The sequence below is a fragment of the Rhinatrema bivittatum genome, chromosome 4, assembly GCF_901001135.1.
Source record: "Rhinatrema bivittatum chromosome 4, aRhiBiv1.1, whole genome shotgun sequence".
Lineage (NCBI taxonomy): Eukaryota > Metazoa > Chordata > Amphibia > Gymnophiona > Rhinatrematidae > Rhinatrema > Rhinatrema bivittatum.
In genome coordinates, this window is record NC_042618.1 from 109,968,615 (window position 1) to 109,981,876 (window position 13,262).

At 47.7% G+C, this 13,262-nt stretch overlaps 1 protein-coding gene across 7 annotated transcripts in view; it reads left to right on the plus strand.

Moving 5' to 3' along the window:
* The window catches only part of MGA (MAX dimerization protein MGA), a 660,453-nt gene that overhangs the window by 337,578 nt on the left and 309,613 nt on the right, over positions 1-13,262 (plus strand). For all 7 annotated transcript variants that reach the window (XM_029598656.1, XM_029598662.1, XM_029598663.1 and 4 more), the window contains 2 exons: positions 7,039-7,344; positions 7,482-9,073. In XM_029598656.1, the coding sequence (XP_029454516.1) occupies positions 7,039-7,344; positions 7,482-9,073 (1,898 nt within the window). The remainder of the gene's footprint in view (positions 1-7,038; positions 7,345-7,481; positions 9,074-13,262) is intronic.

Here is a 13,262-nt window from a genome sequence, read left to right on the forward strand (position 1 = left end):
TGCACAGTTGCGAATCTATTCCGGTGCTCGATCCCCATGCCGCATTCTGCGCGATGATCTGCATGCGGGGAGCCTGGGACGCGGCTCTCCTGCGAAGGGATTTGCTCCCTGTGCTTCCCCAGGGGGGAGGGCTCCTCGAGAGCGGCAGATCGGCAGGCCTCACAGTCGCGGACGCGACGGTTGTCAGGAGGGTCGGCCCTGTTTGCGCCGAGTGCGGGAACAGTGGCCATTTTGATTTCGGGAGACACTGAGGAAGCGCAATCAAATGGCAGCCTGCAGGGGGATTCTTTCCCTGCTCCTGCCGTATTAACTCCGGAGGACCCCCCCCCCAGCGGGGGGGGGGGGGTAGTGTAGTCCCAGGGCCCATTCCTGCTGCACCTCTCTCGGGGGCCCCTCCCCCACATGCTTTTATGACGGATTTTGTGCTCCTTATGCACAATGCATATTTAGCTCGCATGAATCAACAGGATGGTTCTACTGCGGGCCCCCACACCTAAGGTGAGTTGGGTAGATGTTGGGGCTCCTCAGGGGCCTGTCCGGGTAGTACCCCATTCTGGCCCACAAGATCCATCTTCGGCGGATCCAAATCAGGATCAAGATGATTCCGCTTCAGGCACACAGCTGGAAGGGGATGATCCCCGGGTTTTACGTCTTTTTCAGAGGGAAGAGCTGGAGCACCTTATCCCCCATGTCCTTTCAGAATTGGATATTGAGGCGCCTCAGGATCCTTCGGGGGCCAGTTCCGGAGCTTGCAAAGGGGATTCTGTACTAACGGGGTTGCGTCAGCCAACGAAGACGTTTCCTCTTCATCCAAGGCTCCTACAGTTGTTATCCAAGGAATGGGACGCTCCGGAGTCCAGTCTATGGGTTGGACGAGCCATGGACAAGCTCTATCCTCTCCCGGAGGATGTCCTGGAGCTCCTTAAGGTGCCAAAGGTGGATTCTTCGGTGACGGCGGTCACAAAGAGGCCTACCATACCGGTCACGGGTGGGGGCCACCTTAAAGGATCTACAGGATCGCAAATTGGAAGTGTACCTCAAGCGGGTCTTTGAGGTGACCGCCTTGGGAGTTCGGGTGGTGGTGTGCAATTCTCTCATGCAAAGGGCAGGTTTGCGCTGGGTCCAACAGCTGCTCGGTGCTCAGGAGCTCCCACCAGACGAAGCCCAACAAGCGGAACGCCTGGAGGCGGTGATAGCCTATGGAGCAAATGTGCTGTACGATCTCTTGCGAGTCCTGGCACGTTTGGTTTCAGTAGTCTCGGCTAGGCACCTCCTGTCGCTTCGGAATTGGTCAGCAGACTCTTCTTCCAAGTCTAGATTGGGTTCTCTTCCTTTTAAAGGCAAGTTTCTGTTCGGCGAGGATTTAGACCAGATCATCAAATCCCTCGGGGAGAACAAAGTGCATAAGCTCTCGGAGGATCGGCCAAGGACTTCCGATCCTTCAACGCTTCCAGAAATCGATTTCGAGGACAAAGGCATTTTCGACAGTCAAGACCAGTGGCCCAGAAGCCTCCGTCCTCCAGGTTCCAAGCTTGGTCCCAGCCCTTTCATGGATGCAGACCCTCCTGGGAGGGTTCATCTCTGTTGCGACCGTCAGTCTTCGACGGCTTCACCCCGCCTACCTCACACTACTTGCGGCTCCTCCCACTCACCTCGGACTACTGGCTGCCACGACGTCTGTTTGACGTCCTCTCCGGCGTCCCTGGACCGGCTTTGGTGCTGCCTCCCGCCATGCACCTCCAAGGTACCTTAGGGCGCGCGCACACGCCGTCCTCATCTTTATTTCCACGTTGGCGCGAACATCAGGGGCGTCCCCCTGATATGACGTCACGCTGCCCAGATATTTAAGCCTACAGTATTTGCTAGCTCACCGACAGGCCAATACAGTACAGTGTGGTCAGACGGAGCGCACTGTTAACCTGCCCTTGGATGTGCGTTTTCCCTTACCCCTTATTCAGTTAGGGGAGGAAAACGCGCGTTCAACCCGCGGCACCTAATAGCGCCCTCAACATGCAAATGCATGTTGATGGCCCTATTAGGTGCTAGTTTCTGCCGGCACCAGGAAAGTGCACAGAAAAGCAGTAAAAACTGCTTTTCTGTGCACCCTCCGACTTAATATCATGGCGATATTAAGTCGGAGGTCCCGAAGAGTAAAAAAAAAATGTAAAATGGGCCAGAGGCTGTCGGGCCTAAAACCGGACGCTCAATTTTGCCGGTGTCCGGTTTGTGAGCTCGTGGCTGACAGCGGGCTCGAGAACCGAAGCCGGCAAAATTGAGCATCGGCTGTCAAACCCGGTGACAGCTGCCGCTCCGGGCTAAAAGGAGGTGCTATGGATGCGCTAGTGTCCCTAGCGCCTCCTTTTGCCTGTTTCTACCGCACCACCTAATTTAAATACTGAATCACGCGAGCCAGGAGAGCGGGTGTTCGTCCGCTCTCCCGCGGACTTTACTGAATCGACCTGCAAGTTAGCAACGGAACTCTACGGATGGGATTCACTCTCCGTACCGAAGCTGCTCTGCCATTCCAGCGCTATCTGGAACTCTTACACCCTTCGGGGTTTCTAACAGGTACCCGCTCCTCTGGGGCCTCTTCTGCTTCTTTCAGGTGCTATCAGGAAACCGGAACTCTCTCCTCGAGGGCCCATGTTCCCTGAGTCGCTGCCTGCATCTTCAAACCTTTCTACTTGGAAGACTTCACTAACAGTTTCCATATGTGAGTACAACTACCATCTATTCCACACTACTGCTTCACTGGAACCAGGTACTCGCTCCTCGAGGGCCTGCCCTCTGTTACGGTGCCAGACCTCTCATCTAGTGGAATCTCTATTACTGCTACGTGAGTACAATACAACTGAGACTCTCTGCTCTAAGGGATCAGGTACTCGCTCCTCGAGGGCCTGCTCACCCTGTCTCGGAGCTTCTCCTAATTCTACCTGGGTCTCTGAATGCATCTTATTTTGTACTCGTAACTCTGTCTCTTTCCACTGCAGCACAGCAGAGGATTCGCTGTTCCAGCATTCCGTGGGAGACATGCCCAGCTGGGCTCCACATCTATTACTCACTACTGCCACCTCTGGTAGTTTCCAAAACTGTTTAATAAAAGATTCAAATCTGTGTTTGTATGTCCAGAGTCTAGCCTGACACTGTGGTCCCTCACGGGACTGCCCGCCATGGGCGTGGTCAGCTGCCACAGTGTCCAAGGATCCACCCAAACATCAATAACCATAACAATCTCAGAACCCAGCTCCAAAATCTACCCAATGAAGGATCGCCGCCCTGCCCCCCAGTTCCCAGGGTGGGGGGACGCCTCTCCCTGTTTTACGAGGAGTGGGTCAAGATCACTTCGGATCAGTGGGTGCTGGATATTCTAAAACACGGTTACGTTTTAGAATTTTCTCGGCCCCTAAGAGATAGTTTCCTCTTCTCGCCTTTTGGATCCCTGCGGAAACAACAAATTGTGTGTCGGACCCTCGACAGGCTTCTCGACCTCGGGGCCATCTGGTCAGTCCCACCAGAGGAACAAGGGTCAGGCCATTATTCAGTCTATTTCGTGGTTCCCAAAAAGGACAAGTGCTTTCCATCCGATCCTGGACCTCAAGACTGTCAATAAGGCTCTCGGGGTTCTCCACTTCTGAATGGAAACCCTACATTCAGTCATTGCGGCAGTTCGCGGAGGGGAATTCCTGGCGTCTATGGACCTCACAGAGGCTTATCTCCACATCCCCATTTGCCGGGAACATCAGCGATTTCTTCGGTTCAAGATCCTGGGACAGCATTTTCAGTTTCAGGCTCTGCCGTTTGGTCTGGCGACCGCTGCCCGGACCTTCACCAAAGTGATGGTGGTGGTAGCAGCAGTGCTCTGGAGGGAGGGAATCTTGGTCCATCCCTACCTGGACGACTGGCTCATCCATGCGAAGTCCCGAGACCTCTGCCAACAGTTGGTTGACAGGGTATTGACCCTCTTCAGCTCCCTCGGCTGGGTGGTGAACTTTGCTAAGAGCTGCCTTGTGCCCTCGCAGACGCTGGATTTCCTGGGAGCACATTTCGATACTCGTCTGGGCCGGGTTTTTCTCCAACAGGACCAGGCACTCAATCTCATGTCCCAGGTACAACGCCTTCGTGGCCTTGCGATTCCCACGGCGTGGGATTTACCTGCAGGTCCTGGGTTCAATGGAGTCCATTATCGATTTAGTGCCCTGGGCTTTTGCGCATATGCGCCCGCTGCAGAGGGCGTTGCTGTCCAGATGAAAGCCAGTAGGTGGCTCGATCTCCCTCATTTGTTTCAGGGGGTGGGCTTGGAAATGCCACAAGGGGTGGTCGTGACCACAGATGGCAGCCTTGCCGGATGGGGGGCTGTGTGTCAGTCTCAGTCGGCCCAGGGTGTATGGACTACGGAGAAGGCGAAATGGCCCATCAATTGCCTGGAAACCAGCACGGTCCATCTGGCGTTGAAAAGATTTCTCCCTTTGGTGCACCACAGGGCGGTCTAGATCCTGTCCGACAATGCCACCACGGTGGCGTATATCAATCGTCAGGGACGAAGAGTCGTCACGTCTCTCGGGAGATGGACAAGCTCATGGGCTGAGCGGAGCAGTACCTATCCCACCTCATGGCATCTCACATTACCGGCGTGGACAATGTTCAGGTGGACATTTTGAGCCGTCAACGCACTGATCCCGGAGAGTGGGAACTATCCGAGGAAGCTATCTCGATACTGGTCCGCAGATGGGGGGGCTCTCCATCTCGACCTAATGGTGACGCAGCGGAATACGAAGGCTCCGCGCTTCTTCAGCCGCAGACGGGAACACGGAGCAGAAGTAGTGGTTGCTCTGGTTCTTCCTTGGCCTCGAGACATTCTGTTGTTCGTGTTTCTCCTGTGGCCCCTAATCGGAAAGGTCCTACGTCGGGTAGAGGTACATCGCGGCGAGGTGATCTTGGTAACCCGGAGTGGCCACGATGGCCATGGTTTGCCGATCTCATCAACCTCGTGGTGGACGAGCCAGTTCATCTGAGTCGCCTTCAATGCCTTCTTCGTCAGGGTCCCATAATTTTCGACCAGGTCAATCGCTTTTGTCTTGCGGCCTGGCTTTTGAGAGGCGGCAACTGAGGAAATGAGGTTATCTGGAAGAAGTAGTCTCTACCCTCCTTCGAGCCAGGAAAACGTCCACCTCGCTTGCTTATGTTCGTGTCTGGAAAGTTTTTGACACCTGGTGTGCTGAGGAAGCAGTTACTCCTCGTCGTGCTTCTGTGGCTCAAATCTTGTCCTTCCTGCAGAAGGGCCTCGGAATGAGTTTAGCATACAATTCTCTACGGGTGCAAATTGTGGCCCTCGGATCCCTCATCGGGCGTTGCGACGGGGCTTCTCTGGCCTCACATCCGGACTTGGTGCAGTTCTTGAGAGGAGTAAAGCACCTGAGACCACCTGTTCGGACCCTGTGTCCTTCATGGAATCTCAACTTGGTTCTTCGAGCCCTGTGTGACCCTCCTTTTGAGCCCTTGAGGGCGGCTACCCTTAAGGATTTAACCTTAAAGAACGTCTTTCTGGTGGCCATCTCTTCGGCCTGCAGGATTTCGGAACTCCCAGCACTATCCTGCAGAGAGCTGTATCTCCGCTTTACGGATTCCGGGGTGATTTTGAACACTTTTGACCACTTTGACTTTGAAATGCTGACACCACTTTTCTCCCAAAAGTGGTGTCAGCCTTTCATCTGAATCAGTTGATGGAAAGCCATCTTTCCTGGAGGCTGAGTACAGAGAGCTCCGACGGCTTGATGTTAAGCGAATTCTCCTACGCTATCTAGAGGTCACCAATGACTTCCGACTGTTGGACCATCTGTTTGTTCTTTGGAGCTGTCCCAAGCGTGGAAACAAGGCCTCTAAGACCACTATCGCTCAGTGGCTAAAAGAAGTGATCTCATCTTCATACATTGTCGCTGGCAAGCACCCTCTGGTTGGAGTGAGAGCACATTCCCTTCATTCTCAAGCGACTTTCTGGGCGGAGAACCAGGCTGTATCTTCTCAGGAGATATGCAGAGCAGCAAAGTGGAAATAGTTACACACCTTTGCACGTCATTATTGCCTGAATTTGCAACCTCCCGGTCTGGGCTTGTTTGGCAACTAAGTTATTCGAGCAGGGCTATCCGGGGCCCACCCTGTTTAGGGAAGCTTTGGTATATCCCATGGTCTGGACTGATCCGGGTACGTACAGGGAAAAGAAAATTATTCCTTACCTGCTAATTTTCGTTCCTGTAGTACTCCGGATCAGTCCAGACGCCCACCCGTGGTTCTTGTGTCCGGTATTCAAATTTGGTTAGCTAGGTCGAAGTTGCAACTCTGAAAATGAAAAGTTTCTCGATCTTTCGAGTTCCTTTGTCCACAAGTATTTTTCATTTCTGTATATAGTTACTCCGCAGTTTTGGAGTCTGTTTTGATACATTCATTGGTTGTTCTTGCTTTGATATACTTAATACCGAAGGGACACAGGGGGTGCGACTGCTTAGAGGGTGCCCTGCAAGTTTTTCTCTGTCTCCATCTGCTGGAAGGGAGGCATAACCCACGGACTGGACTGATCCGGAGTACTACAGGAACAAAAATTAGCAGGTAAGGAATAATTTTCTTATTTAAAATCTGCCTTGTTCCTGACTTTATTTTCAGTTAAAAGCCTGCAGGAAGAAGAAGCCCTTCACTAGCTTCCTAAATTTCAGGAGGGAAGTTTCTTTTAACAATTGAGGGAGTGATTTCTAGTGCTCAGGACTCTGAACATAGCATGTTAATGACAAATGTTCTGTCTCTTAACCCCAGTGGTCTCAGCAAGTCACTCAGTTTGAATTTGTGGTAACCAGAAATTTTGAACCTTGACTTAAAATTAAAATATTTCCCTTGTGAGCTGAGCTATCATATTTGGAAATTTATATTTCTCATTAGTAAAACATTTAACTTTCCTCCCACCTCAAAAATCTCATGGGAATGTAGATCAAATTTTACAGCTATTGTTTTTGTGATATCTTGAATGTTTGAATTTTGTTTCCATTTCTTCAGAAGAAGCTGCTCCTCAGACATGTGTTCAGGTTTCCAGCCCCCAAGTGTTATCCCCAGGAACAGAGAGGCGCCCAGGACCACGTCTGCTGCTGATTCCTGTCCAGTCAAATTCTACTGCTGTCCGACCTGTACAAAATGTACAGCTTGCTCAAGGGCAGAGAATGATCCTTCAGCCCCTCAGAAACCCTGGAGGGGTCAATTTGTTCAGACATCCCAACGGGCAGGTTATCCAACTTGTCCCATTGCAACAACTCCGTGCATCTAGAGCCCAACCCAATATCCAGCAAGTCATGTTCCACAACCCAGGTAGAAATTCCTTTTCTTTGTCTCTGTCATGTCAAATATTTTCCCTGTCTTGACTAATTAACATACTTCATATAAGTAGTTTCTTTTGTTCAGGTAGATAAAGGGTGAAAATGATTAATAAAATGTCTTCACTCCAGGTTCTGTCATGGGAATCCGGTTGCCTTTACCTACCAAGGCTACTGATGCATCCTCCTCACCCACAGTTCCTGCTTTGTCAACTGTTTCTGGCTCTTCCTCCACTACTACTACTACTATCAGTGTCTCAGTGCAGAATATAGGAACCACAACCACGATGACTACAACAACTTCCCCTGTGTCTTCAGTTCCAAGTTTTTTATCTCAGGCTGGCACACTAACTCTGAGAATCTCCCCACCTGGAGCAAACAACCTTTCACCAAGTCATACAGGCTCAGAATCCAGAATGATAGCATACAATTCTGGTGGGCAACCCATGGGCACAGCCAGTATAATACCTCTCCAGTCTGGTGGTTTTGCTTTGTTGCAGCTTCCTGGTCAGAAAACTGTCCCAAGCTCCATCCTTAATCATGTTGCAGCTTTGCAGTTAAAGAAGGATTCTCAGACTTCAAGTCATAAAGGTGATACATGTCAGCGTGTGAAACAGTTTGAAGAGAATACTTCTCTGCCAGAATCAGAAGAAGTCATAGATTTAAAAGTGACTGAGTCAGATGGTAAACAAGTTGAACAATTATCTTTGAATCAGTTAAGCAGTGATGAGGAAATTTCATCTATTAAGAAGTCTGACCAAGACTGTGATTCACTACAGGAGCTCATATCAGAGAGTGATCCCATAAATGAGATATCTACCTTAGAAAAAAACATTTCTGCCACGGTTGTATCTTCTGATCACTCATACACCAGTGACAAAAAAGTAGTGCCAAAGAAATTAAAGTTGGTTTTAAAAGACCTGGATCCTGTTTCTAAAGCATCAGATTTAACTCTACCTGAAAAGGCTGCACAGTTAGAGAGAACTATAAGCAGTGCAGACTTGAGTGATATAGAAAATCAGACCAACATTGAACCCAGGAGCTCAGAGCCACAGAAGAATGGTGCACAGCCTGAGAGCCCAAGGCCACAGGAGAATGATGTACAGTCCACAAGCCCTATGAAATTTGTGAATAATGAACAGCCAGAGACTTGGGAAAAGAAAGGGGACACTTGTGAAAAAGAGTTTGTTCTGTGGCCAGATGAGAAAAATGAGGATATTACACAGCCAAAGGACCTAGAATGGAAAGCTGACACTGTTCAACTAGAGAGCCTTGGAAAGGAGAAAAACAAATTTGAGATTGATCACACAAAAGAAAGTGATAATGTAGAATGCAGTGATCTGGTTTCAAGAATTTCAGGTGATGAAGAGAGACCTAAATCTAACCTAAAGCAATGTCTGACTGGTTTTCAGAATAAAATTGATGCCTCTGATATTTCCAGCTCTCTAAGTAGGAATTCTCAGTATGCTATCTTGAATCTTACAGCTACTTCAGAAATTGGAAGTAGTAACTCGAATGAGAGTAGCAGGAAAGCGCACAGATCTGCTGGGCATTCCATTTACTTTCATGATCCAAAAAATAAAACACAAGAACTACTTAAACAGAACAAGAAAATTGTACAAGAAACAGTTGTCATCACCATGGAAGATGAAGAGAAGACAGATGATTCTGCCGATGAATTGATGGAAGAGTTCCAGAGTGAAGAGGAAGTTGATGTGGAAAAGGTAAGTACCTATGTGTGTTCATTGCAAAACTGGAAAGGTTTTTAGGTGAAACACCATATTGCAAAGAATGTTGTAATTAGAGGAAGAAGAGTGCAACAAAAGTTCATGTCTCTTTACTCTACAAAATCATTATTTGAAAATGTTTTGAGGGTAATTTTCAATAGTGTGCATATGTCAGCACATACAGTCATAAGTAGGTGTGTGTAAAGTTATGCTTGTATTTTATAAACTGTATAGTGGGGGCCAAAAATGTTATGAAATGGAGCAAACCACCCCAGATGTATGTGCCCCTGTTGTGTTCATACGTACATTTAACTTCTGTATCGGAAGAATGCTGGTTGCAGCAGGAAGATTTTCATCTAAGATCTCTATTGTTGCGTCTTCCCAATATTGCACCAATGACCATAGTGTATGTCTGTTCAGGACTCACAGGGCAGGACTACTACTTCTTTTGAAGTCAGTGGGTGAGTCTGACCCTGTTGACCTTTGTGTATCTTCAGGGGAAAGCCATAGGAAGTATTCAAGGTCCAGTTCTCAAAGGTTCAAAAGACCCTTCTGTCCATGAAAAATCTGATGCAATACAATTAGCAGCTGCCAGTTCTAATTGAAGTGATCTGGAATTCATCGCCAGAGGATGTGGTTAATGAAGTTAATGTAGCTGGGTTTAGAAAAGATTTGGACAAGTTCTTGGAAGAGAAGTCCATAAACTGTTAATAATCAAGTAGACTTAGGGGTATATTTTTCAAAACAGCACGTGGGCGTACATGTGCGCATGCTACTCGGCGTGCGCACGTACGCCCGATTTTATAACATGCACGTGGAGGCGCACGCAAGTTATAAAATCGGGGGTCGGTGCACACAAGGGGGTGCATGATTGTGCACCTTGTGTGCACAGAGCTGCGCTGCCTTCCCCCGTTTCCCTTCCCCCTTAACTAACCTTCCCACCCCCTTCCCCTAACCTTTCCCCCTTCTAGCCCTACTCTAACGCCCCCACAATTTCTTATTTCACCTTTTGCGCCTGCCGGCACACAATCCTCCCAGACACCCTCATATAGCCGCTGTGTCGGATGCCTCTGGCCCTGCCCCCAGACTGCCCCTTTAGTAAAGCCCCGGACGCGTCTAAGTCCCGGGGCTTTACGCGTGTCACCGGGCCTTTATAAAATAGGCCCGGCGCACATAAGGCACTCTACGTGCGTAAATCTTTTAAAATCCGGCCCTTAGGGAATAGCCACTATTTACACTGTCCAATAACAACATGGGATCCATTTACTGTTTTGGATCTTGCCAAGTACTTGTGACCTGGATTAGCTACCATTGGAAACAGTGTACTGGGCTTGACAGACCCTCAATCTGACCCAGTAAAGCAATTTTTATGTTATGTTCTTTTATTTATTTATTTGGTTTGCGTTCCACTTTTCAGCACTTCTTCCTTTTCCGCTTGGCATCAACAGTCCCATCCTTCTGAAAATTTGCTTACTGCGTACAGAGGTTAATTATGTGCATATATGCTGATTTTACATGCACATCCCATGCGTACTTTAAAAATTACTGTTGCGTTTGGCTGGTTGTGGGTCCATCCCACGACTGGCTGCTCTTACCTTTCCCCTCGGGTCACAGGAGGTCCACCAACGCCAGCTGGAAGGAGACATGGCTCACTGCCCGACACGCTGTGCTAGTGCACATTTAAAGGGCCGGCGGTGGGAAATCCTCCACGGCACCTTAAGATGATGTCACAGGTTTTCCACTATATAAGACCTGCTCTGCCCTACCTCAGCAATAGGTCAGACCCCTGGAGTAACTCTTTGCTATATCGTTCTGATCCTGCTTCAGTTCCAGTGCCTTACCTTCGTGTTCCTGTGTTTTCGGAGTTCCTGCATCCTTGTCTTATGGTCCCTCATCTTTCTTCGGTGCCTTCCCGCTGTGCTGATCCTTCCTTCCTTCAGATTGATTCCTCACCTTGACTTTGGACCTCTCTTTAGCCATCGAGGATTTCTGCCTGCCTTGTGACCTCTGTTTGCTTCTCTTCTTACTGAATGCTTCCTGCCCCGACCTCTGCTTGCTTCTAGTCTTCCTGAATGCTGCCTGCCCAGACCTCAGCCTCCTCCTCGTCTTACTGTCTGCTGCCAGCCCTGACCTCTGCTTGGACTGACTGTTTCCTTTCCACTGGCCAACCATCGCTTCGCCCACGGATTCATCCCAGCACAAAGGCCCGAGCCTAAGTCCAGCCAGCCCCAGCACCAGAGGGCTCAACCTAAGGGGAACATGAGCTGGTAGTGGTGAAGTTCCTTGGGCCTCTGCTCCAGCCAGCTCAACCTGCTGACAGTGAGGACCTGCAGGGCTTCCCCTCTGTGGGTAGTGTCAACCTCACCTTGGTCCAAGGGTCCACTTCCGCAACAATTACTTCCTATATGGTCATTCTTCCCATTTATAAAAATCTCTAAATCAACTCTTCAGTTTTGTTCTATATTGATTCTTTATATGTGCTGGTGATGCCTGCATATGTTTTTGCAGCAATACGATTTACTTAGATTTGTAATGATAATTGGGACTAAGGGCAAATATTAAAAAATCAAACCCAGATCTCTTCACAAATTGAAAATCAAGCTACACATTGACTACCTTAATATTTGTGTTTTTGTTTTTTTTGCATGACAATTTTAAAAAATGCTACTATAGTACTACTTTAAATTTATACTTTAAAACCAATCTATAGTTAGTGGATTTTTTTTGTTTTTGTGGGGTTTTTTTTAAGGAATTATCTATAGTCTAGGTCTGCATTGAGCAGAAGTTAGAAAATTTGGAACTTCAGAGACATTTGATATGCCTCTAAATGACTATAGGCTAGCACAGGCAATGTTTGTTCTGTCCTTGCCCCAAAAAAAAAATAATTTTCTTCTTTCATTTCCTAATCTTTTGTTTTTGTTTGATACAAGTTCAGATTATGTTGTTTAGACACCAGGTATTCTGGGATTGTAGTTCCTCAGCAAACTGTTTATTTTATTTATTTAAAATATTTAATACCCACCCCTCCATAGTTCAGAACAGGATACATGTATAACATAAATTACAGAACAAAAACATGACAAATATAACTGGTCATTATTTAGATTTATCCATTGGTTCAAAATACATATAGAATATAAAATAAGACATTTAAGGTTTTGAAATTTAACTTCTGTATCTGGAAGAACGCTGGTTGCAGCAGGAAGATTTTCTTTAAAGATCTCTATTTGATGATCTTCCCACTCCTCCGATGACCATAGTTTGTGTCTGCTCAAGATTCAGAGAGCAGCACTGCTCTTTTCTTTTGACATGAATGGGTGAGTCTGTGACACTGTTAATCTTTATGAACCTTCAGGAGGAAGCCATAGCATGTATTCAAGATCCAGTTCTCCAATTTAAAGGTTCAAAAGATCTCGCTGTCCATAAAAAATCTGATGGGGTCCAATTAGCAACTTCCCAGTTCTAATTGGAGTAATCATCTGTGAATAAACACGAGCAAAGGTTTTGACCAAAGCAGATGAGCCCCACTCATTCGTCTTCAGGGCACTGGGCCAGATCTAGAACTGTTCTGATGCACTTAGCACCAAGGAGACCTTTGATCTTCACTTAGGTAGATTATTCCCTTTGCCACTGATAACATCGGCATAAATGATAACTTTTACATTAACCACTTCTGCACTTACTATCTTTGCTTTTTCAACAATTTCCAATCTTTTCAGATTAATAAGTAGTCTTCCTCTAGTTGCCAGCATAGTGTGTTCTCTTGGTTACCACTTTGGAGGTCTTGTATCCCTTTGATGATGTAAGTATAATCTCAATAGATGCATCAGCATTCTGTTTGGCCTCTGATATCTATTGATATTCAGACATTCTTAGAATGGGTTTTATCCCAGGACAAGCAGGATGCTAGTCCTCACATATGGGTGACATCAGTAATGGAGACCTATATACGGAAAAACTTCTATCAAAGTTTCTATGAAACTTTTGACTGGCACCAGTGTGCCCACTGAGCATGCCCAGCATGCCATGATATTCCCTGCCACAGGGGTCTCCCTTCAGTCTTCTTTTTTCCACGGAGCCGTTAGCCTCGCGGTTAATCTGGAGTCCTGTGGTGATTTTCACCACACATAAAACTTTGAAAAAAGTTCGGAAAAAACTTTCCACCGCAAAGGTCTCCCTTCCGTTC